The sequence below is a fragment of the Erythrolamprus reginae genome, chromosome 3, assembly GCF_031021105.1.
Source record: "Erythrolamprus reginae isolate rEryReg1 chromosome 3, rEryReg1.hap1, whole genome shotgun sequence".
Lineage (NCBI taxonomy): Eukaryota > Metazoa > Chordata > Lepidosauria > Squamata > Dipsadidae > Erythrolamprus > Erythrolamprus reginae.
Window position 1 is genome coordinate 156,696,636 of NC_091952.1, and position 27,309 is coordinate 156,723,944.

The following is a 27,309-nucleotide window of genomic DNA, read 5'->3' on the forward strand; positions in this document are numbered from 1 at the left end:
TAACTACTGTGCCTAGGCCTAGGCCTAAAATCTGAGAGAAAATAGTCCACATAATCCATTTCTTCCAGGATCCTCTGAAGTTGTTGGCCTCATTCTCCACATCCTTCACCAAAAATGAAAAGTTGGAGCTGGGTCAGAAATTATCTCACAGCATCAGATTCAGAAGTTGCTTCTTTTGAATATAAATACATTTCCTCTTTGGCGAAGCCTACAATGCAGGGGTGAAAGGTTCCTCAAATTATTTTCCATTTGGAGTTTTTCAGAATTTCTGCACATAAAATGAAATGTTCCTTTTTTTAAAAACTGTTTTTCTGCTGCCATTGTAGACAGTAATCTTGTATATGACTAGTCACCATTTTTACTACTTATCATTTACTACTTATTTTACTACATCATTTCCGGAGTTAGGAAGAAAACCTCTTCCTAAGATGTCCTTGTGGCATGACATACTGCAAAATTCTTTAGTAGCTGATTGCCAAAATATTATAGTTTATGCAGATATCTGTCATAAATTAATGCACCCCATTAACAATAAAAAGGAGTACCCTAAGAGTCGCAATAGACAAATACTGGAAGTCTAACATAATGTTTTATGCACAAAGCAATCTTGACTTTGTCTGAATGGCTGAACAATTGGCAACTCCAAATCTCAACCAACAAATGCTCTGTCTTACACATTGGCAACAAAACTCAGAACTCCAAATACAAGCTGGGTGGATACAACCTCATAGATGACCCTCACTCTGTCAAGGACAGAGTGTATGCTGCCCTGATTCTTCGGAGAGGGGCGGCATACAAGTCTAATAAATTATTATAAATTATTATTATTAAGGGCCTTGGAGTACTCATCTCAAATTATATAAGTGCAAGAGCTCATTGTAACAGCATTGTCAAAAAGACATTAAATGTTGTTAACTTAATTTTGTGAAGCTTCTTCTCTGGTAATATTGTATTGCAAACTAGGGCATATGAAACCTTTGCCAGACCAGTTCTCAAATACAGCTCATCTGGCTGGAATCCACACTGTATATTGGATACTAACACAGTTGAATGAGTCCAGAGGTATTTCAGGAAAAGAGTACACCACTCCTCTGCTTACAACAGAATACCTTATGCCACCAGCTTGAAATGTTGGGCCTGGACAACCTACAACTATGCTCCCTATGGTCTGACCTAAGTGTAGTACACAAAATTGTCTGCTACAATGTCCTTCCTGTCTGTTCTGTCGGGCTCTCTGGTAGACTCCTCCCAAAAATTCACAGGTACAAATTTCAGACACACACACGTTTGAAAATTCAAAACAAAGTTCTTTATAATGAAAATTCACTTAAACTAAGCCCTCTTTTGATATAGCAAAGAGCACCCGTCTCCAAACAAACTGGTAATTTGTACAAGTCCCTTATCAGTTCTGTGATACTTAGCTTGCAGCTGTGAGGCAATTCATAGTCCTTCTTCTTTCACAAAGTGAAGCGGGGAAAAATCAGCACACAAAAGGTCAAAGTCAGTAAAGCAGTCACGAAACACAACAATCAGATAATCCTCCACAATGGCCAAACCCACAGGCTGCTATTTATAGCAGCCTCACTAATTACCACAGCCCCACCCAACCACAGGTGGCCTCATTTTCTTTGATAATAATCTCTCAGTTGTTGTTGCCTATGCATCGCTCTCCACATGTGTGGCAGTATCATTAACTCTTGTTCTGAATCCAAGGAGGAGCTAGATAATTGATCTCCTTCTGACCTGTCTGCCCCACTCTCCTCCTCCCTGTCACTCATGTCTTCTTGGTCAGAGGAGCCTTCATCAGCAGATTCCACCGGGGGCAAAACAGGCCTGCAGCATGTGGATGTCTCCCCCACATCCACAGTCCTTGGGGCAGGAGCTGGGCCAGAGCTAACCACAACACTGTCAATGACTTCTTTAGCTTCAATCTCAATAATATACAGGCAAACAATAGATACAAACTCAAGGTAAACCACTCCAAACTCGATTGCAGAAAATATGACTTCAGCAACAGAATGGTCAAAGCCTGAAATTTTTTATCTGACTCCATTGTTATATCATCTAACGTCTAGCCCCCACAACTGCAACCTTAAACTGTCTACCATGGACCTCACCCCATTCCTAAGAGGTCCGTAAAAGGGAGCATGCATAAGCGCCTACATCATGCCTACAATCCCTTACTGTCCCCATTTACTTTTATCATTCCTTGTTCATGTCCATGTTTACACTTGTTACCTATTACATGTTCAGCAAATTAAATAAATAGTCACAATGGCACATAATAAACTCCAATACATCATCAATGAATCATAATTAACCCTTCCATTGATGCTCTCCTGATGTCTTTTGATAAAGCATTTTGTTAGAGGCAATCTTATTAAGCAGGAACTGGTTTGAAGATGATGGAACTAAGAGGAGCTATCTGAAACAGAGCTTATAAACTGATGTTGCTAATGTGCTTTATATCATTTACACATTCTGCATGACATTCATCCTAGAAATAGCTGCCAAGAGAAAACACCACTCTGCAGGTGTTTTTGAATAATAAATAATATTCATCCAATTTTCAAGGTAGATTGAGCTCCTCCAACAGGAATTTGACTGTATTCTTTATACAGGATGGCCCTCAATTGGTTTTCCATTATTCCTAGACAATTTGAAAGTTAAAACAGTTCCATCCAGGCACAGTAAGGGGCGAGTACAAGTGCATTAGACTGCCTTCCGTCCCCTGTCCTATTGCTCTCCTATGCCTCCTATTCCTTTCTTCTATTCCTATATCTCTTCTTCTATTCTTTCATTGATATGTTCTAATACTATATCTTCTTTTCTATTCTTTCATAGATATATTTTACTATAAGTATCTCCTCTATAACCTTCATCATGTATTTTACTATGTGCATATATATGTGTGTGTGTGTGTGTGTCACATGTTTTTTTGCTGAATTTGAAAATTAAGGGAGACTAGGATAGATCTATTTCGGCCTTATTTTGGTCTCATCAGCTAGCCATACCCTCACACTGGGACTTGAACCTGCAACCTTTGCCTTGTAAGACAGAGAATTAACCTCTAGGATACAGTATCCAATCCCTTCAGCTCTGCACCAGGGAAGGGTTACATATTTTTGTGTCGAATCACCCTGGTGTATTGAAGGAACATCACAGCTCCTTGTTTGCCTCTCGGCCCAACCCAGGGCCATTTCCAAGGCAGTTAATTTTATTGATAGTTGATAATTCTATCTGTATGTGTCACATGTTTTTTTTGCTGAATTTAAAAATTAAGGGAGACTAGGATAGATCTATTTCGGCCTTATTTTGGCCTCATCAGCTAGCCATACCCTCACACTGGGACTTGAACCTGCAACCTTTGCCTTGTAAGGCAGAGAATTAACCTCTAGGATACAGTATCCAATCCCTTCAGCTCTGCACATATATACCCACATATACTGTATACCCACTAAAACTCTCATTGTGTATTGGACAAAATAAATAAATAAATAAATTTTGAGTTTAAGTAGTTTGATGCAGGTAGATGCAGGATGAGGAGATGATATTCTTAATAACTAAAAAGCATTTTTGTGATTCATGCTAATAAAGCTATCTAGCTAATAACATATAATGGAAGGATTCATTTGAAAGATAATTTGGCCCTATTCATTCAACAACTAAATTAATAGAGTTTTCTGGGATTACGCCATGTAATGAAACATAAACTAACTACTAGATTGTGTTATAGAATGTGCTAGGCTAAAATATATGCTTGGCTACTTTGTGCTTTGCTGTGTATCACAAACGCAGTCTGCCACAAATTAGACAACCCACATTTTAGCTTTGCATGTTGTGCAAAGTCAATTGCTATAGTGCCACTTATATCTTTTGGATAAAGCCAAAAATCTAAAGCATCATATTCCTATACTTTATTTTTTAATACTGTAGTTTATTAAAAATTATGAATTAGTTTATTTAATATGTATCCCACCTTTCTGCCTAGGGGGACTCCAAAGTCATGATTAGACAAATGGACAAAGCAAAATGAAATCCATTCATTTGTACACATTGCAAAAGAATATATGGTAAGTGCATAATTGATTTGATTGTTTATTATAAAGAATGAGAATTACAGAAGGATATCAGAATAAGAGGTATTGAATATGCAACACATTTGATAATGTCAAGAGTATGTATGTATGAATGAATATCTTTATTATGGTCACTGACTAGGGTTAAAAATACAATACCCTAAAAATAAAGTAAAACAAACCAAGATCATCTGTTAACCCATTTTTGCTGGGTTTTTCAGAGGATAAAGTCTGCTTAATTTCACAAGCAGCATAATAAAACTTTGTTCAGAAAGATTGAATTATACTCATCTGATAATTCTACATAAAACAAACATTAAAATTTCCCAGATGTTTTGCCAGATAAGAGTTATAAGGTAAAAATCCTTGATGGTACAGTATTGCAGGCCACAGGGGCACAATCCCTTGCTCAAATGTGGTGGACATGTCCCATGACACAAAAATTATGGTACAAAATAAAAATTTGGCTAGAAGAAATAACTATAATTTTTTTAAAAAACAAAAACACCAGAAACATTTCTCCTTGAGATACGAAATGAAATATCCAAAATAATCATTACATAATTTTTCACATCCTCACAACCGTAAGAATAGCACTAGCACAATACTGGAAATGAGGGATACAAACTGAAAACATAATAATTAAAAAGATTTTGGATTGTGCAAAATTGGACAAATTGATTACTGAATTAAAAGAAAAGAAGATTTGGAATATTATAAAGCATGAAATGTATTATACAAGTGGCTTGAGAAAAAATAAACTAAATGTATTAAATAATAGGATAAATTTATAAAATAGTACAGATAAATGAATAAGATATAGCATATACTAATACTTAGACATAAATATACAGTATATGAACGGTAGGTGTTATAATTAAGTCCTTAATAAATAAATGATAATAAAAATAAGAGTACAAATAAATGGATAAATTTATAAGAATAAGAAAGAGCCTATATGTGTACCATAAAATGACCATAAAGGTATTAATGTAATGTATGTTTTGTTTTTGTTTTTTTTATTTGTTTTGTATATTGTACTTTTTGTATGTATTTTCTTTTTTGCATTTTGTTTTTAAAGTTTATATATCAATTATTATTATTTTTTTAAAAAAGAGAAATATATGAATATAAGAAAAACATAGTGTATGTTGGTTGAACCCAAGAAAGCAGATGATATAGAACATTTTACACAAATATGTTGTAGGTTGATTCCTGGACATAGAATGGTAATATCTGACTGAAATCCTACATGTATTACAATAAAGAGAATCCTTATAAATAGTTCAGCATTGAACTGGGGGAAGCACAAAGGGTGTGTGGGACCTCCTTCTTTGTTTAATCCAGTGATTCTCAATGTCCTAAATGCCTGACTAAGGGGACATGTTTACTTTTTGTTCCCATGTATGACTATGAACAGGGTAGAATCAGAGAGGTAAATGAGGCTTAGGAGACTATGAACAAAAAAACCCTGGTTTATTTTATTTGTGAATAAAGTACAAGGAATGCTTGTGAGGAGATATACTGGAAGGAAACATAAATGCACATGTATTTTGTAAGGACTTAATGCTAAATATTTTGTTGCAAATATTGGATAAATTATATGAAACAATGAGAAGCCTGGATGTGAACATGAATTTATCAGAGACAGTCATTCATGTTTGACATAGAAATAAATGGAACAATGGCAAGTTATATCAATACTGAAAAACTAGGTCAGTGGATGAATCTATGTATCTTGATGTAATGTTTGCTAAAGATAGGAAAACAGATGGAGAAATTTTAATTCAGGCACATATTGGAAGAGAAATCAGTATGCAAGAGTATTGGCAGGAACAAAATATTTGTCAAAAGAAGCTGAAATGGCTGTGTATAAAGAGATATTTGTGCCTGCTTTTGATATGGATGTGAGAGCTGAATATGTCAAGAGAAACAAAAATAAATGATGTTCAATGATAATGAAGTACTGATGAAACATTTGTGGGTTTTTTAAAAAAAAGAAGAGATCGGCTTAATAGGACTACCAAATGAATGTGGACTGAATATTTAAGTGATTGGTATAAAAGAAGTACCTTTAGGTGGTTTAGTCATTTAAAGAGAATAAACGAGGATCATATTGCAAAACTAACTTAAGATGGAAAAACGAGTGGACTCAAAGGAAGAAGAAGACCCACAATAATGTAATTGGATGGAATTCATGAAGCCTTCAGAACCCAAGGAAGTGAAAAGTTTAAAAAGCAAAAGGCAATTAATAAATCACTGTATGGATATAGAAGAGGATGTTTTTAAAGAATAATAAACATTTGTGCTGTAGTGTCAGGTACATATTCTTTTACTTTTTAATTGCCTACATATGCCTTTAAATTATTAACTTACTATTTTTATTTATTTTTTGCTCATTTTCTGCACACTGCATCACCTCGAGGCTCGACTACTGTAACGCTCTCTACATGGGGCTACCTTTGAAAAGTGTTCGGAAACTTCAGATCGTGCAGAATGCAGCTGCGAGAGCAATCATGGGCTTCCCTAAATATGCCCATGTCACACCAACACTCCGCAGTCTGCATTGGTTGCTGATCAGTTTCCGGTCACAATTCAAAGTGTTGGTTATGACCTATAAAGCCCTTCATGGCATCGGACCAGAATATCTCCAGGACTGCCTTCTGCCGCACGAATCCCAGCGACCAGTTAGGTCTCACAGAGTTGGCCTTCTCTGGGTCCCGTCAACTAAACAATGTCGTTTGGCAGGACCCAGGGAAGAGCCTTCTCTGTGGCGGCCCTGGCCCTCTGGAACCAGCTCCCCCCCAGAGATCAGAATTGCCCCCACCCTCCTTGCCTTTCATAAGCTCCTTAAAACCCACCTCTGTCGTCAGGCATTGAATTGTAAGGCCTTGCAGTAAGATATATTTTTTTCTTTATCTAAGCTCTTCTAAGCAACTTTTTCATTGTGGAAGAAAGCTACCACATCTAAAAAATAAATCCCATACAAAATACTGACTGGGGATTATAGGACACTTTGGAGATGATTAAGTCACAGTAAAACTAGCTTGAAGTACTTATGACAACTTGTTACCTATTCTGCCTTAGTCATTCTGAATAAAAAGCCATATTTCTTATCACATCACATTGTGCAACATACATTTTCTGTTGGAATGATAAATTCAGTAGCCTGGATTAAGTGTCCAGTTTCTTCTTAAAGACCTTCAGTGATGAAGCACTCATAACTTCAAAAGGCAGGTTGTTCCACTGGTTGATTATTCCCATTGTTAACTTCCTATTTGTATTACACATCTATACACACAAACTAATATGCACACTTTCCGGTTCAGAAGCAATTTTGGAAAAGAAGTGTTCCATTGTTTTGTTTTTCGCTTTACAATTGCCAGATACTAATGGTATTTTTAAAATTAAAATATACATATCCATGAATATGATAGATGCCCATGGCACAATATTAGGAACCTCAATAAAGTAGCTGATTATTATATAGTTTACATAGTCACAATATGTTGCTTGAATAAGTTGAAATAAACTTCTTTAGCCATCTCCCTGCTTTTTCTGGTGCAAGGAATCATTAACAGAGATGAGCTCTTCTTGCATGAAATTAGAAATCATACAATCAGTTCACCACCTTTGATCATTATTCCTTCATTTTCACATTTCTATGCTGCATGTGTGCCATTTATTTTATCTTGTAGACTAGGACCTACCATGGCCTTTAGCACTGAATACTCTCAAAGGAGCAATGAGCATCTCTGATTTTATTGTAAAAACTGAACATGAAATGCAATGAACATTCTTTCCAAACCATGTTTTGAGAATCTTAGCAACTCAATTCCACTTTAAGCTATGGGCTAGCATGAAAACAAGTCTGAACAACCACTGGCACCAGACTGTTAAAAAAGTATTCCTCACTAGATCAACACTCATTACATAGAGGTTTATTCATTTTTCCACTTGAATTCACCTGGGGCAGCTACAGAGGAAGGGAACTGAAAGCTCCAATTCATTTTTTAAAAAAATTCCTGTATACTTATATATTCTTACACTGGAATGCAACAGTGAATCAGTCAGAAAGTTAGGATTTATGAATATAATCTTTGATTAAGGAAAATCAGAGCACTCACATTTTGATTTTGCTAACTGTCCATTTATAATGAACATGAATCACTTTTTCAAAGGTTCAATGCTGCAGAAAAAATCTTTCCCATGGTTTTGCCATGGAATATTCTCATTTAAGTAACATGGAGCTTAAGGAAGCTTAGTCATCCAACTATCAACTTGGTCTGTAGCTTATCATAAGAGAATGCTACTTACTAGAAGAGCATGATACTATGGTCTTTCAAGACTGAAGGATGCCAATGCAAGAAAAATGGGTTTAATCTAGTATAGCAATATTATTGTTTATCCAAAGCAATAGTATCAAGAGTATATGTACTTGGATATACTATATGTTTGGAGCATAAGACACTTTGGAGTATTTGGAGTTTAAGATGCTTTGAAGTATAAGACACATGTTCATTTTTGGGGAGGAAAAAAATCTGCCTCTGCCTACCAGCATCCATTTGTATTCATCTGGCTAGCGTCCTTGCAGCAAACAGCAAACAACCTTGCCAGCTTCAGCACATTATCACAGCCCTATTCAACATGAGCAGTTGATTAGCAATTGGATCGGCCTCCCAGAACGCCACCAAACAGCTGTTCCAGGTTGCAGAGATCACCGCAAACCATTAGCGCCTCTGCACAATGGGGCTTTGGCCTCCGTGAATCCCATTTTCAGCCTCCACATGCTCCATTTTAATCCCATTCCAGACTGCAGGGATTGCCAAAGCATATCGCAATCAATCGCCACCTCTACAGATCATGTTTTTGGCCTCCGCATGTCCCATTTTCAGCTTCTGCACATCTGGCCAAAATGTGGTACATGGAGGCCAAAAACAGGTGTGTGTCAAAGCCAAAAATGCAAAGCACAGAGGCAGCGATTGGTGACAATGTGCTTTGATGATCTCCGCAGCTGAAGGGTTGGGCTGGCGGGTGGGCAGGGCTTTGGCAACATTCGCTGTATAAGACACACAGACATTTCCACCCACTTTTTATTGAGGGGGGGGAAGTGTGTCTTATACTTTGAAAAATACAGTATGTGTTTGTGTGTAAATGGTTAACTAAGTAAACAGACAAAAAACTACTATGCTGTTTATTGCATGGCTCTTTTACAGTTGATTCATTTACAGTGGTATCTCTACTTAAGAACGCCTCTACTTAAGAACTTTTCTAGATAAGAACTGGATGTTTAAGACTTTTTAGCCTCTTCTTAAGAACCATTTTCTACATAAGAACCTTACTTAAGAAATTTGAGAACGGCATGAAGGCCTGGCCAGTTTCCTGCCATTCCCCCTTTAATCCGGGCCATCTCGGGCTTTCTGGGCTGCCAGAGGAGTCTTTCGGTGGTGCTTAAGGAGTCTTTGGTAGTCCAGAGTGAACGAAGTATTTTTCTTTCTCTGGGTGCTTGGACAGGCAATAAACTTCTAACAGCGCCCAGAGAAAAGAAACGCTCCCTTCGCTCTGGGCAGCCCAGAGAAAACGGAGCGTTTTCCTTTCTCCTGGTGCTTGGAGAGGGAATAAACCATTTCGCTGTGGTGACTCCCCTGTATTGCCTCCCACCCATCCGGTGTGAGGTTGCCTCCCAGAGCATCTGGGCGCGGGAAGGCAAAAGGGGGTGCTTTGCCCTGGCCGAATCAACTCAGGTTCAGCCAAACCGAGGAGTCACCACAGTGAAGGAAAGGCGCCAGCTACGAATCAATTAAACGAGAGAAGAGGGGAGCCCTACAGCATGGGAAGGAAGAGGAAGCAGAGAGCAGCAGCAGCCGCCTTTCAGTCAAAGGAGCGGGAGGTTCCCCCCTCTTGCCCGCCTGGGTTTCTCTCTCTGGCACAGTGTATGGGAGGCAGCCTTGCACCGGGGGTATGGGAGGCATGTGCTCCTCCTTGCCACCTCAGAGTCCCTCTCTTTTGTTTTAAGCCTTAAAGTTTTGGATTTTTTTGATTCCCCTCACCTCACCTTCTTCCTTCAGCAGCAACTGTCCTCTTCTTCCTCCTCTTCCTCGCACCAAAATTCCAAGCTTTTATTTCTTTCCTAATGAGTTTGCATGCATTATTTGCTTTTACATTGATTCCTATGGGGAAAATTGCTTCTACAGTACTTACAAACTTTTCTACTTAAGAACCTGATCACAGAACGAATTAAGTTCTTAAGTAGAGGTACTGCTGTACTGCATATCCAAATACATATTTTATATAAATCAAAGTTTATCTATCTAACATCCACATGGGTATCTGTGTGGGTTAATTCAAAATGCAGAAATCCTGCATTTATCATCTATATTTGATTCATACACAAGCTCAAGAATATCGCTAGACCAGCCCATCTGTAACAAAGGCATGATTTCTAAATATAAGTTGATCAACTCAGTTCTCTGGGGGTAAACTGGCATTTTATGCCCTGAAAGAACTTGTACTATACATGTTGGCTGGGAAATGCTTTTTCATATGCAATTTACACAGTCACCACTGCCTAATGTCTGTGTCACAGAATGATAGTACATTATGCCTCAAAATGAAGGTTCCAGCTGTATAAAAAAAGAAAGATGAAAAGTGAAATGTGGCTCTGTAAATCTATTTTTTGGAATTAATGCTGACATTAATATATGTATATCAAGAGGAGTGTGACTTAACCATTTTTGAAATTTATCTACTGATCAAAACGTGACCTTGTATGTTTTTCTGTAGCATAGATTTTATACTATTTGGTGATGTTAGACAATCAATATTTTCCAAGGTCAATTTAAAAATCTGTTTGACATTTAAATAATATGTGACATATATTGATAATTTCTCCCTTTTTTTGTTTGTTCAGTTTTTTATCTATTTCCTTTTGTGTGTGTGTATTTTGTAATGTTTTATTTCTTTTTGCAACAGTGGTTAAGAAATGAATAATAAAAATGCATAAATAAATAAATAAATAAAAAGAGTGTTGACATTCTAGTAAATCAAAATCACTTATTCAGATTGATTATGTTGTTTTGAATGAACCAAATGAAGGCCGAATCAAAACCAGAGTTGTATTTTTTTCTTTTGACTGGAAAATATGTTTGCAATACTCCATAGTATTTCCCTAAATCACTGTTGAACTGTAGACAAGATTTTACAGCTGATCTCAATTTCAACTTAATAGCAAACATTTCCCTATGTATTCAAACAATACATTTTCTCAAACTACCCATAAGTCCTTTTAAAGGACAAGGCAAGTCTAAAAAATCTGATGAGGTAGGTCTATTGAAATAAAATTGACAGGCATAGGCTAGGTTTCCCTGTAGGAAAAGATTCTTTCGAAGTCATAAGCCTACTGGGAAGGAAGGCATTGCCTGGAAATAGAGGTTTCTTGCAAATCAGTCTTTGATATCTCAAAACTACAGCTAGATGGGGCTCCAAAGGCAGAAGTATAACAGTTTTCAGTTTACAAGGGAAAATGTTATTTTTGTTTTGCTCATTATCTAGCTAATTATGAAAAAGAAGAGAGAAAGGTTGTCCTGCTGGGGATTTAAACTTATTATAGTCTGCTAAATCCTTAGCGAGTTGTGCAGCATAGAGATTAGATAGATAGATAGATAGACAGACAGACAGACAGACAGACAGACAGACAGACAGACAGACAGACAGACAGACAGACAGACAGACAGACAGACAGCTATATACATTTATTTTATAAGATACTTTTTCTTTCTACTCTTCTAAGATGTATGATCCAAGAATGCATGCTATTCTATTGGAAAGAATTGGTTACTGACCAGCAGAATACCAAGATTACCCCTATAAATCTACAGAAAACATTAGGATATTTTAACAACTTCCCAATTAAGAAGGAGCTTCCACTAATTAGAACAGCTAATTCTTGTTATAAAATTTCTTTGAAAAAATTAATTGAATTAACAATTGCAGAAATACTTGATATCCCACTTTGATGATTTTTGTGACTTAAGTTTTATAGTCAATGTTCTTGCCATAACATGATGTTTGCTTTGAAGTGTATTGTGATGAATCATTCTTGCTCAGCAAGATTGAAGAAAATATAATATTTTGTTATTTCTTTCAAAAACAGTTCACACAAGCTATGTTTTTCATTCAGAATGGTAATGATGGTGGCTGGGTGCTCCCCCAAATACAGAGAGGGAATGATCAGGCACCCTGTCTGTCATCATGGAAAAAAAAGAACTGTTGTTTTGAAGCCATATCTTTCTGCCTCTTCCATTCACCCTATTTAACAATGGCCTTTACTAAAAGCTCTGCTCATAGTATCTCAATGGATATAATATAGAGCAAGTAACTAAGTATCTAAGTGTTGTCATACAAGCTACTAGCTCAAGAAAAGCATATTGTGACTATGCAGCTGCCACTAGCCAAAAGTCAGCCTATGGGTTCTTGCTCAGGTGCTTCTTCTTGGGCCACCCTGGTTAGTTAGGAAGGCAGTTTATTAAAGCACAGCATTTATGGAAGGATGATAAATCACCAATCACAAATGAAATGGTTTGTCAGACTCCATTGTGGATTTTGTGTGTACATTTACATTGGAGTTGAATGTAACAAAAGCCCAAGGAACTTCTGACATGTATAATGCTAAAAGCCTTTATATATCCTGCATTATTGAATTGCAAGGAAATCACTTGAACCTCTGTGCCTATGAAGTAGCTAGATAAATATCTGGAATAGGGAAGATCCATATATCTAATCCTGAACCACTCTTTTCTGCCAAATAGAGAGGTTCTTCTCTCTAAAGAAGAATCTTGTAAAAAATAGAGTGAAAAGCAACCTAAACAAAAAATAAAGTTCAGTTGTCCAGGCTAGCAAAGTTCTTCGTGGCCATGTCAAAATATGAAGTAATGGCCAAAGGCCCTTTTGTGTTGAAGGCTTCTTGGATCAATCAACCATAACCTGATTTATTGAATAAAACTTCCAAATCTCTCATCCATCTGCTGCCAAATCCACTTAATTTGGAGTAATTGGAATTGTTTATATTGCTTGTCCTGTTTTGCACCTTTTCCATCTATGGAACCTTGATTTTGAAATAGATGGTTAAATGACAACTGCTAAAATGGAGGAGATGCATCTTATGGTAAAATTAATGTAAATCCATCTTCTTTGAAAATTGCATATTTATTTGTTTGTTTATTAATAAATATTTATTTGACAACTTAACCATGTAGAATTGTTTTTACTTAAATAATATTTTATGCTTATGTATACCATCTTGTAAGATAAGTAATACTTTTTTAAAGAATTATTTGTAATTTGTGGTTCAGAAGAGTTATTCTATTTATTTGATATGATTTCCAATGCATAGGGCTATCAGTACCTGACAGTTCTTCGCTCTATCATAGGTACCTGTGAACATCAGATCACGGGTCCAAAATTTGTTTCTTGGACATTCTATCTTCAAATACATTTTCTGACATCTTTAAGTCTACATAAGCAAGTAAAAACACATTTCCTCAGAATCTGCTTATTCAGACCAGCTATGAGTCTTTTGGTATAATCTATTAATTACTTTCCTTTTTTATCCTATCCATTTCCCCAAAGGTTGTTCTCCTGTCTGGGTAAATAAATGTTTTTTAAAATAAAATTTCTCATTAAAACTTCCTGAATGTGATTCACTGCACTGTTCCTAAGTTGCCTTTAATATTCTTAGACTTTTACATGAGCTTTTCTTAACTGTAATGTTAGGAAACCTTGAACCTTGCTTATCATTCGTTGCCTTTGTGTTTATGTAGAACTGGTATGAGGGGCCCTTTAGTAGTAATTCTTTGATCAGATGAGTACAGTAAATAAGAATGTGTTCAAGAATTTACTCTGGATTATGGCAGCCTCTGAAAATTGAGTTGCTGTTCATTTTTTAAAACAGGAGGGGGATTTTGATAAAGAAAAATAATTGTTCAAACAGTGAAGTTCTTTCCATTATCCTTTAGCAGTTTGGGGCATATCTTCCAGATAATTATATAACTTACTAACAAATCTGACAATTTTGAATTCCCAGCTCAACCTTTTCATTATACTATACAGTATATCTATTTTGCCATCCATTCTAAGCTATTTATCATGGAGGACAAATTAGTATTGGGTATTTTCAAACCTTCATTTTTATTACTTGATGATGTAGCATTTCTAACCTTTTCCAATTGAACTATCCAGGGACTTAATCCCTGGATAGTTCAATGGATTTGCAGCTGGCTGAAGCGTAGACATCAGAGAGTTATTGTTAATGGCGAGTATTCTGAGCAGAGTCAGGTTACAAGCGGTGTGCCACAAGGGTCTGTTCTGGGTCCTATTCTTTTTAATATATTTGTGAGTGACATAGGTGAAGGTTTGGTAGGGAAGGTTTGCCTATTTGCCGATGACTCTAAAGTGTGCAATAGGGTTGATATTCCTGGAGGTGTCTGTAATATGGTAAATGATTTAGCTTTACTAGATAAATGGTCAAAGCAATGGAAACTGCAGTTTAATGTTTCCAAATGTAAAATAATGCACTTGGGGAAAAGGAATCCTCAATCTGAGTATTGTATTGGCAGTTCTGTGTTGGCAAATACTTCAAAAGAAAAGGATTTAGGGGTAGTGATTTCTGGCAGTCTCAAAATGGGTGAACAGTGCAGTCAGGCGGTAGGGAAAGCAAGTAGGATGCTTGGCTGCATAGCTAGAGGTATAACAAGCAGGAAGAGGGAGATTATGATACCACTATATAGAATGCTGGTGAGACCACATTTGGAATACTGTGTTCAGTTCTGGAGACCTCACCTACAAAAAGATATTGACAAAATTGAACGGGTCCAAAGACGGGCTACAAGAATGGTGGAAGGTCTTAAGCATAAAACGTATCAGGAAAGACTTAATGAACTCAATCTGTATAGTCTGGAGGACAGAAGGAAAAGGGGGGACATGATCGAAACATTTAAATATATTAAAGGGTTAAATAAGGTCCAGGAGGGAAGTGTTTTTAATAGGAAAGTGAACACAAGAACAAGGGGACACAATCTGTAGTTAGTTGGGGGAAAGATCAAAAGCAACATGAGAAAATATTATTTTACTGAAAGAGTAGTAGATCCTTGGAACAAACTTCCAGCAGACGTGGTAGATAAATCCACAGTAACTGAATTTAAACATGCCTGGGATAAACATATATCCATCCTAAGATAAAATACAGAAAATAGTATAAGGGCAGACTAGATGGACCATGAGGTCTTTTTCTGCCGTCAGACTTCTATGTTTCTATGTTTCTATGTTTCAATTGTAGACAAGGCCAAAAGAATTTGCCTGTAAACTTTTTTTTTTTGGCAGGTTTCTTTTCTTCATACTGGAAGCAGTCCTATAATATATTAAAAGAAATTAAATTAAACTGGTAATCATAATTGTACAATTATATTTTTAAAGGTCAGTAAGTAGCATATTATTACAGTGCCATCAAAAATAAAATTATTACCAGACTTGTCTTCTGTGATTTAATGAACTTATCTGGAAGGTGAGTATAGATGAATATTTTATTATGCTTGGTAGACATTGGTTTGACATTGGTTTGTTAATTTGTATGTTCTTTGTATAACTTTTAATAAAAATATTTTTTTTTAAAAAAACAAAACCCAGCTTCGCTGGCTACTCATAATCCCAAATGTGGTTTACTTGTGATTTAGCATATTATACAAATCCAGATATCATGGTTCATGGCTTACAATGGAATATGAATTCAGCTAAATCACACTGTCAGTTGTGAACCCATCCTGTGTAGATAATGCTTTTACTACATTTGTGACTTAGGTCATTCAAGAACTATTAAGACATCATAGTATCTGCTATCAGAGGAGACAACAAGAATGATTCCCACAAATTTGCCTCTGTTTGCTAAAGGAGACTCCTCAGTATTAAGGAAATACTGAATTTCTTCTGAAATCAGAATTATTTTGTATTAAGACTAGCTACCAGTATATTAAAATTATTTCTTTTAACAAATTAAGTTTTTAACAGGGCTGTGTAATGTTTTGAATTTTGTTTTAAAGAGATGCACCAAAGAATATGGAAGACCTTCTGCAACTCTTTAAAGCATCCATATTGTTTCATACTGTGTAGCAGCTGTTTTAAAGATTTGAAGAGATGTAATCATTGCACCCCTCCACATTCCTAAGCATTTTTGTAGAAGCAAATATGAAACATTACAAAACTGCAGTATCTTGCTATATTTATACAAATATTGCCCTTGAAAAATTTGGCAATGTTTTTTTTAAACAAGAGTTATAGATGGATTTACAAGGACTAGATTTATCAAGTATTAACCAGACAGCTGAATGAGAAGCCAAATACATCGAAATTATGCCTCTGAATATCTGCTATTTGGAGAAAATAAGAAGAGTTGTCCTGGTGCCAGTGCTGTAACACAGTTCATAAATTACATTAAGCCATTTTGTGATTTGTCTATTTGATTTGATTAAAGGCTGTAGTCCCCGACTGGTTTATTCCCTAAACCATGATTAATGAAAAATGATTTTATGTGAATTAAGTAGTAGTTCTATGATCAAATATGTTTCTAGCCTGGCTTAGTATAAAACTCCCCAGAGTCCTATTAAATATTAGTGGCTTGAGTGTTGTCACTACTGAGTGACAATGTCCTTCAATGGCATCAATGTCCAATGATGCCAGCATCCTGGAGACATTCTTGCATTCATTCCAGTTACAGTATTCTCAAAATTGAATAGGATTTTTTATTGGCCAAGTGTTATTGAATACAGAAGGAATTTGTCTTGGTGCATAATGAATATATCATTAAAGTTCCTGGTTTCCATACAAGCTATTACAGTGGTACCTCTACTTAAGAACGCCTCTACTTAAGAACTTTTCTAGATAAGAACCGGGTGTTCAAGATTTTTTTGCCTCTTCTTAAGAACCATTTTCTACTTAAGAACCTGAGCCCGGAAAAATTTCCCAGGAAATTTGAGAGCGGCACCAAGGCCCAGCCAGTTTCCTGCCATTCCCACTTTAATCCCGGACATCATCTCAGGCTTTTCTAGGCTGCCGGAGGAGCCTTTTGGTGGCGCTTAAGGAGGCTTTGGCAGTCTAGAGCGAACAATGCATTTTCCTTTCTCTGGATGCTTGGACAGGGAATAAACCTCTGACAGTGCCCAGAGAAAAGAAATGCTCTCTTCGCTCTGGGCAGCCGAGGAGTCACCACAGCGAAGGAAAAGTGCAGGCTACAAAGTGAGCGAGAGGAGAGGGGAGCCTGGGAAGGAAGAGGCGGCAGATAGTAGCAGCAGCAGCCAGTGTATGGGAGGCAGCATCGCACCGGGCGTATTGGAGGCGCGTACTCTTCCTTGCTGCCTCAAAGTCCCTCTTTTTTTTTTAAGCCTTAAAGTTTTGGATTTTTTAAAATTCTCCTCGCCTCACCTTCTTCCTTTAGCAGCGACTGTCCTCCTCCTCCTCCCACCCAAATTCTGAGCTTTTATTTCTTTCCTAATAGGTTTGTATGCATTATTTGCTTTTACATTGATTCCTATGGGAAAAATTGTTTCTACTTAAGAACGTTTCTACTTAAGAACCTGGTCACGGAATGAATTAAGTTCTTAAGTAGAGATACTGTATATTACTTTATGGTACCTCATCATTTTATAATGTTGAGGGAGCTTTGTAATTGTTCTCCTTAAGTGACACCTAATCAAAAGATATGTTTCTTTTATATTTTTAAGCAGTGTGGCTGCATTTTAAACTGTACAACTGAAAAACAATTATTTAAATAGACTTTTATTTTCTTATTGATTGAATTTCCTTGTTTTGTCAATGGATACCATTATTTTGAAAAAAACCTTACACATCAGTCTGCTATTGCTGCTATTACTTTAGGTAGCCATCTCATTTACTTTTCTGCTCATATCTAACAGATAAATCAGGGGTGCAAAAAAAAATGAGGCAGAAGCAAGAATGTTGAGATCTTTTTCCTGCTTTTGCCCATTACTGGTGATAAAATATTATGTTTAAGTGTTTTTGTCATCTGCAGATAAATTTGCACAGGTAGGTTCTACAATCTTTTAAAATAATTCAGTTACATAAATATTGAAGATACATGTAGGATACATTCAAAGATATCCTTGTCATTATGGAACTCACTAGCAGGCACAAACATGTGGGCAAGAATTGTTTTTTGCAGAACTTCTACCAAATTAGGGCCTTATCTACATTTGGAATGTATATGTTACATAAACCCTAATATGACCCTTAAATTGTGCATAATCAGTTATAGCTGCTTAAAATGTAATTAGGCATTTTCTGCTTAGGCATGCTGGCATCATCCATCGTCAAATATGGTGCCGTCTTTTTTTTAAAAGCATCTAAATTTCCCTTTGTCAGCATTAGCCAAAAATTGGTGACTATTTTCTCCCATTTGAGGCAGGAAATCAACAATTTGTCTATTTATTTATTTATTTATTAGATTTGTATGCTGCCCCTCTCCGTAGACTCAGGGCAGCTCACAGCAATAATAAAAACAATGTACAATAACAAATCTAATATTTACAAATATCTAAAACCCCCATTATTTAAAAAAGACATACACACAAACATACCATACATAAACTATATAGGCCAGGGTTTTAAGGAGTTTACGAAAGGCAAGGAGGGTGGGAGTGATCCTAATCTCTGGGGGGGAGCTGGTTCCAGACGGTCGGGGCTGCCACAGAGAAGGCTCTTCCCCTGGGTCCTGCCAGACAACATTGTTTAGTCGACGGGACCCAGAGAAGGCCAACTCTGTGGGACCTAACTGGTTGCTGGGATTCGTGCGGTAGAATGCTAAGACAAATTTGATACATTAAGAAAAACCCATATCTTCCTCATTCTAAATTCCCAAAAGAAATAGAAATTCTTGAATCTGAGTATGCCACAAATTTGTTTATTGATAGATTCATTTAGTTTCACTAGCAAAATAAGCATTGTCCGTGAAGCAAAAAATGTTGGCAGATGTCTTCTCGAATGTCACACTGAAACAACTGTTTAAAAATCACCAAGGACATTTGTTGATCAAGAATTCTAGTAGAAGTTTCTGAATGCTATGGGGTTAGAAATTGAGTGGATCTCCAACCCAATGAAACCCACTTTTAGATATTGTCATATCCCCTTCCTTTTGGAGCTGGCTGTGTGAGATCAGTTTCACTTAGCATAGCAAATGGGACTCCAAGTGGTAACCCACATTACTTACCCCTTTCCTGAATATTAGAACTTGCATTGCTGCTGTATTTACATTATTGCATGCACATTTCAGTAATGCATGGAGCAGCACCTAATGGATCTCTAGAACCCCAATTAACTGGGGATCAGATTCTCTGTTATCATTGCAATAAAGAGCGCAACCTTCAGCATATCATAATATCAGTGGGCAAGTTTTATTTTGAATAATTAATGTTCATTATATCACAGGTCACCAACTAGTAGTCTAGGAGAAAATGTTGGTGGTCTGTGGAGAAATCTTGCTCCCTGGGTCAGATATGACTGAGACCAATTAATCCATCCTGCGCATTACAATTATACAACCTTTAAAGATTTTATGATTAAATAATCATTTATGATTTTGTTATAATTAAGTAAGCATTTATAATTTTGTTATATTAAATAGGTGCATTTCATATTAATAAAATGGAAGTTTTCTGATGATTTAAAAAATCATATTAGTAGTCTGCGGGACTTAAAATTATGAATTAGGGTCTGTGGGATTTAAAATTATGAATTTGGTGGTCTGCGGGATTTAAATTATGACCTTAGTGGTCCCTGAGGTCCAAGGGTTTGGGGGCCCCTCCTGCTTTATATCCTAAAGAAAAATGCCATTTTTAAAAATTGAGCCCATAGATCGAAAACTGGAGAATACAGTAAGGAAAAGAAATCAAAAGATGATAAAATATAATTATAGCATTTTCACAGTTGAACAAACTGTTGACAGATTACAGGAAGGCTCCAGAAAGACAAGATGAAACTCCTTCCAAGATCTATATCTGAATTATCACATTAATATCAGGAAGAAGACTAGAATACAGGATGCTGATTGAGTTCATCTCAGTTCTTATTTAAAGACTTAGCATTGAACCATTGAAAGTTGTCCTCCCTCTTCCTTCCCCTTATAGCTGCACCCAAATTTTGACATTGCATGAGATCATCTTCAAATAAAAAATGTAGAAATGCGGCCATATGGACTGTCTCTAGACAGGCAACGTAATGAATTAGCAGAAGGGAGGAGAATACATATTTTATAGCTGAAAGAAAGGAAGAGGAGAGAGCTCTTAATAAGGAAAATCGAAATCGAGCTGCAAAAACCCCCAACAACTAAATATGTGTATTTCTGACAAATAAGGGCAGCAATCGTGAAAGGGCTAAATTTAGGAACAATTCCTATTCAAACTCAAATGAACTTGTTTGGCTGTTATCATTGTCGCGTCAAACGCCCAGTCTTTGACGAGGACAGATTATAAAAAATCACCCCATCCCTATTACAAGCTTGTTCTTCCGAATCTTGCTCGTTGGAAAGCTGAGCTGGGAGCGGAGAAGGCTTTCCGATCGAACAATCGGGCGGCTATCTCCACCCATATAAACTTCACCGGGTAAGATATTGATCATGGTTGCCTCGTGAAAGCCTTCCCCATTGTCAGAATAAAAATGGCTCGTCCCAACTATTGCGCGCACGAGATTTAGAGATCCCTTTTAAACATACATTCCCTTTTTTTCCCCCCCGATGCCAAAAAAATCCGAACGCCACTTTTCGAGCTATTGTTATTGATTGTAGAGAGGAAAGATCAGATTGGGGGCATTTCTTTAAGAACAACAGATACAGGACGTCACAAATCACAATTGCAGACACCACGCCTTAGGTTGGCCTCCCGCAGAAAGAGGGCGCTCTTTCCTCCTCTTGGTTTAACGAGGCGCACAAACTAACGAAGGTATCTATGTTATCAAAAGGGGATTCCCAGCTTGGATTTCGGCCGGCGCTGCTAAAGCGCTCTCAGCCAATAGCAAACCGTTCTTTTCTTCAGCGGCGCTCTCGACTGCTTCTTCCTGTGCAAACCTGCCGAACGCTGACGGAATCGTCCGGACCTTCCCGACTGGCTGCCCTCCTTTCATCCCAATGCTGCTCTCTTTCTCTCTCTCTCTCTCTCTCCCTTCCCCCCCCCCCTTGTCCCTTGACTTCCCTGGGCGGGGATAGGAGCCTCTTCCTTCCTTCTCTGTTCCCACCCACCTTTGCAATTGCAATCAAGATGGAGGAGCGGGGCGGCTTCAGTTCGCCTCCAGAGCGCTGCTGCTAAACGCAGCTGCTCCCGCCCGGGCTCCCCAAAGACTGCAATACCCTGCCACCATCCTGCACGCCCGCCGCCACCTGCTTCCATTCCCTTTCCCTCCCACCGGCTTGCTCTGCTGCTGCATTGATTGCAGCCCCTTCCTCCCATCAACATCCATGCGCCCTCCCTTCCCCCTCTTGCGATTGTCTCTCCCCCGCTTTTGCTCCCGCATGCATCCGTTGCTTATGCATGCGGCGCACACCCTGCCTCTCCGGAGGGGCTGCCGGGGGCTCCTGGAACGGTAATCGCTGAGCTCACACCTTCCCGTCGGGTCCTCTGCCTATTATTATAACCGTTTGCTGCTGCTGCTGCTGCTGCCTGAGCCATTCAACCATTCAGCCACCTCTTTCTCTCTCACCTCACCCCCCCCCCCTCATCCCACCACCTTTGCACCATCGCCTCTCTGGATGGATTTCTTCTTCGTTTTGCTTTTTTGTTTTTGCTAGAAGGTGAAAACCGGGGATCCGGGGGAGGGAGGAAGAAAAGGGGGGGGGAGGAATAAGGTTTCGTTTTCCCGTCATCCTGCTGTCAGGATCTAGGAAGGAGGCTGATCATCGTGGCGGTAGCCGAGGGATCAGATCCGGAGGAGCCACCGACCTCAGTCAGTAGCCATGAGCGGCTCCACGACCGCCTCCTCCAACAGCGGCAACGCGGCTGGCGAAGGGACGGAGGACGCGGCCAAGGATTCCGCGGACATCGCGGCTTTCTTTCGTTCGGGTAAGTTGGCGGACCCGAAGGAAAATGTGCTCTTTCAGGGTGAGGTGGGAAGGATGATGATGATGATGATAAGAGTTCGGGAAAGAAGAGGGGAGATTTCCCTAATAATTCTCTTCCCGTCCCTTCTCCCAACGGGTCCGGAATTGATGCTGTGTCTACATCCATGTTCAAAGGAGTGATTCATGTCTGGTGATTCAAACGTGCCTTAGGAGGTGCTTCCCTTTCTAATACTTACGGAAATGAAGAAATGCTGTTTTGCCCCCTCTCAGTAAATATAATCTTTAACTAGCTCTGGTATCTTGTTGCAAAAATCCCTCCCCCCTTTTAAAAAATAAATAAAAGTCGAGCTGTAAAAGTGAAGATATATTTTTTTTTAAGGCTTGGTTTTCTGTAGGTTGTAAAGATAGAAGGTGGGTCAAGCTTACTTGTATATCTTTAAAGATGATCCAGAGTTGATTGCCAACAAAAATGAGATTAAAAAAACAACACACACACCCTCAAAAATTGTACATTTGAAAAAGCAGTGGGGAATCAGAAGTGGGCTTCTGATGAACAGATAATGGGCTCAATCTGAATGTAAATTGATAATAACAAGGCCGGCTTAGAAGGAACACTTTTCCAAACATTTGAAATCCCCCTCTGACACTTGACTTTGATGGATGAATCTTGGAAGATGTAATAAACACAGTGGAATCTGATAAGCCAGAAGTCTCTTTATCCCTGCTGTGCTCTAAGTGTGCCTTAATGTCATAACCATGGCCTTGTTCAGCAGCCACAGTTCCTGATCATTGATGTTGGTCGAAATGGCAACAAATGCAACTCCTTTTATTTTATTTTCCAGAAAAAAAAGCATCTTGTTTTGCAGTCTTTGCAGGGTGCTTGTTAGGGGTTTTTATTATTAAAATGGTAACATAGTACAGTTTAAAATGGTAACAGTATAGCGTTCTGGACAGTTTACTTGCATTTTGCTGTCTATTCTCATATTGATTACATGAACTGAAAAGTTCTGATTGGGTTCAATTTCAGGGAGAACCTATTAGGAATTTGGTGGAAAATGGACATCAAAACACTTCATATTTATTGTAATGTAGGATTTTAAGAGGACCTGATGGCAAAGTATCTTTGAGACTTAAGCTGTTAAAAAAAATACTTCAACTGGAAGCAAATGCCAGAAGCCTTTCCTTACATGGTCACTCCAGCTGTTGTGGTAACCTTCTTGTATCCAGTTACAGTGGTGGTAAACTTTTTTCCTTTTTCTAAAGCTTGTTGATGGCCTACTAGCTAGAAATGGAAACAAAACTAATAAAAGCAAACAATAATTTCCTCAGACTTTATCCAGGAAGGTACAAGCAAAAAGGGAATCTGTATTGTTCAAACTGTCAATCAGCTTCCACTTTTGGGGGGACTTCAGTGTTTGGAGCATAAGTCAGGGAAATATTCTAAAAGTTGTGGAGAGAGAGAAAGCAAGCAGTCACAGGGATTGCCTTGGGGTATGTGCTTTGCATGAGTGACATAGAAATGCTGTGTTATTTTTGAAAGTATGTATGTGTGTGCTGTTCCTGGGATATAAGTAGCAAGTTGTGGGTTTCTCTTTTGTTGCCTTAAGTGAAACTGACAGTACAGTATTTAGAACCAAAGGAAGAATCACTGATGGTGTTAGACAAATTCAGCCAAAGCAGTGGGTCTGGCTTCATATTGTGGAGGTAAGGCCTGTCTCATTACAATCTCTGCCTGTTGCAAAGTATGCAGAAAGAAAAGCATGTCAGAAAACTACTACTACTTGGAATAGTTTTCTGAACACTTTTTTTCTTAACCAGTAATAGACAAAAAGTCAAAAAGTGCATTTCCCTCTTTTTTGTGGCATTCTTGTGTTCTTGATTAACGCCACCTATATGTTGCTTGTCATCTTTTCTATGGAAGCCTGCTAATGTATCAATCTGAATGCCATTTAACAGACTAAGCCTGCTGAGATCTAGAGAGTTTCATTTCTTGAAAAATGAAATGCAGGGCGGTTGAGTGAAGGTTGCATGTTAGCCTCCCTTTGCGATAGGCATGGAGACGGAAAACCGGGTATAACTTGTTCATCCATCATCATTTTGGCTTGCTTGGATTGTTTATACTTTCTTGGACAAAAAACAATGGGGGCAAATGAAAACTCAAGGTATTATGTTAGAGGCTTGTATTCATACCTGATCAGAAATGGATATGCTCAGGCTACTTTATTGTATGTATAGTAGAGTACTGTAATGAATAATGTAGATTATGTAGATTATTTTAATGTAGATACATGAATAATATAGAATAATGAATAATGTAGATACAGTATATGGATCCTGTTCTTCAGAAAGCCTCAGTCTTGTTTATTATTACCGTCACTGGACAGTGCTCAGGCCAGAAGCTTCTTACTCTTTCCAGCTTTAAAAAATCACTCAATATACAGCATTGTTTACAATATAATTTGCATTTCAGATCATTTGAATATCACAGTGTTTCATAGTCTCACAAGGTCAGCATTATTCCAATTGGAATTGTCTAATTCGCTTTGCCTTGCATTTCAAAGATGTTTTGAGATTATGTGTGAATAGTAAATTGTTATCTTGTTTTTGCATTTGGGGCTACCTTTTGTCACTGGGGTAGCTTTGATATAGTGTGGACTTACCTATGAAGTCTAAATTGTAACACCAGTTTTAATCAGCGAAGTTTAGGAAATGGGTGGCTTCCCTTCCTGGTTAAAATAAAGATGTCTTCCTCTTCCTCTTCCTCTTTGAATTCCATTGTAAAACATATTCCCCATGGATTGTTCTCTTTCAGAAATTATTTTATTCAGTATGTTGGTACCCATTAGACTACTGGGAATCTTTCAATAAAAGCATTAACATTTCTTGTTAGCACTGATGGAAAAGGTGAAAACCTGTTAAATTCATAGTGATGGGCAAATATTTCCTTCCTGTAAGAAGTGATTTAAAGAGCTGTAGAATGAGTCATGACCTGGCATATTCTAGGAGATGATGGGATTTCTTTTTTTACTTGTCATAGTTAAATCCTAGGCTATCTAATATTTTCAATATATTATAATACCCCAAGACTTGAAAATAGCTTTTTGTATTAGTTGATCAATGATTTTATGTTATGAAAAGCATCCTAATAAGTACTTGTATAGAGAAAACCTGGAATGGGAGCATAAGGAGGAGAGATAATAGGAGAGATAAGAAATACAATAACTGGAAACTGGCAGAAAGGGGTGATTTACACAGATTTGAGGGGGAAGGGGGAGATTAAGCCAAAGAGCAGCATTCCAAGCATTTAAGTAGGAGTATATAGTTAGAGAGTAACAGTGACTGGTCTTTTAGGATTGCAAAGGAGGGAGTGGGCTTTGAATTTAAATTGATGCTGCAGCTGTTAAAAGAGAGTTATTAGTCATTGGGAAGGATGAACTTTTTATGGCATGGAATGTATTGACTGGGCTGCCAGTTGTTTCCACTGGGCTAGTTAGTCTAAATCAGTCTTAAATTTTGCTTGTTAGAGTCTGGGGTGTTGAGTAGGGGTGATCACCGATTAGAAGGAAAGAAAAGATATAGGAAGACTAGTATGCGATGCTTTGTAATTACAATTAGTGCTGCATTTTTCTGAAAAGATCTAAGAGACAGTGAGATTATGCTTACAGTTGGATAGGTCTAGCCAAGCTGAATATAAGTCTGGATTGTCAAAGTAGTATAGTATAGAAATAATACTTCTTTCTGTTTGTAAAATGCTAATCTTCACCCCATGTAGTCTGAAGATTGACTATAAACTTTGATTCTAAGCTAAACTACAATCATTGATTAGATTTCTTGATCCTTTCTGAAGAAGATCCTATGGGATCTTCAAACTGAACTGTGGTGAAGCCTACTTCTATCTTCTTTCATAAAGCTATTCTTTCTTAAAAAAAAAGTTAATAGAGTTTATTAATTTCCAGACTCCTTTGCAAAAACAATAATACAATAAATACAATAAGTGATTCTGCATTGTTAGCAGAAAGCTTTTCTTTCTATATAAGGTTTATGAGAATTCACTTCCCCCTGCCACCCTTCAACAGCTGTCTATTTTTTTTTCCTGAGTCCAGGGCTACTCACAATTATTTTATATTGTTTGGATACATGATTTAGTTTGGATAGCCGACTTACGTCTTAAGGACATTTCTTTAAAAAAAAAAAAAACCTGCAGCACATTTTTATTTCCTAAGAATCAGTAGATAGATACTGTATCTCAGCATGCTATGGGAATATTCCTATATATTTAAGGTAATAGATAAAACAGTATTTGTCACCAGATCCAATATGCATCTTTTGAAAGAATGGTGTATCAAGCCTGTGACCATAATACTTTAATATACTGGTATATAGAATTCTGCCAATTTTTTTAAATTGGCAAAATTAACATTAGTGGCACTATAGAACTTGCATATTAAAAAGCATCACAAAGGCATTATTCATTGTGTAAAAATATCTCTGGTTGTACTATATATGAAGTCTGAGAAAGAATTCTTGCCATGTTCTTCACCTCTCATTCTTTCCTGTTCCCTGCAATTATATAATTTGACCCACTAGATCTGATGTGCTGCTTAGCACTTCATGGTCTACATTTTTAAAATGCTTTCTAAAAATAGATGAAGGAGTGACTTTGAACAAACTAGATCAAGAAAAGTTTTAGAAGTTATGTAATGTTCAAAGGTATTTTTGTCTATCTTTTGAACTACTTTACATGGAATTAGTGTCTTTTTGTTCAGTAGTTTTTACAGAATCCGTAAGAGTCCATTTGAGTTGGTGGTTAAAGCATCAGGCTAGAAACTAGAATGCTATTACAGGCATTCTTTGACTTACAATAGTTCATTTAGTGACCGTTCAAAGTTACAATGACACTGAAAAAAATGACTTATGACCATTTTCACACTTACAGCCGATGCAGCATTGCCATGGTCAAGTGATCAAAATTCAGATTATTAGCAACTGGTTCATATTTATGACAATTGGTTTGTCCTGGAGTTATTTGTTCAGCTTTTGCGACCTTCTGGCAAGCAAAGCCAATTGAGAAACCAGATTCACTTAACAACCATGTGACTAACTTAACAATTTCAATGATTCACG

General features: G+C 37.5%; 1 protein-coding gene across 1 annotated transcript in view; it reads left to right on the plus strand.

Annotated features, from left to right (window-relative positions):
• The first annotated feature begins 21,996 nt into the window (after positions 1 to 21,996).
• The window catches only part of TRIO (trio Rho guanine nucleotide exchange factor), a 304,905-nt gene continuing 299,592 nt past the window's right edge, over positions 21,997 to 27,309 (plus strand). Inside the window, exon 1 of the mRNA XM_070747107.1 lies at positions 21,997 to 22,186. Within this exon, the coding sequence (XP_070603208.1) occupies positions 22,081 to 22,186 (106 nt within the window). The 5' untranslated portion in view covers positions 21,997 to 22,080. The remainder of the gene's footprint in view (positions 22,187 to 27,309) is intronic.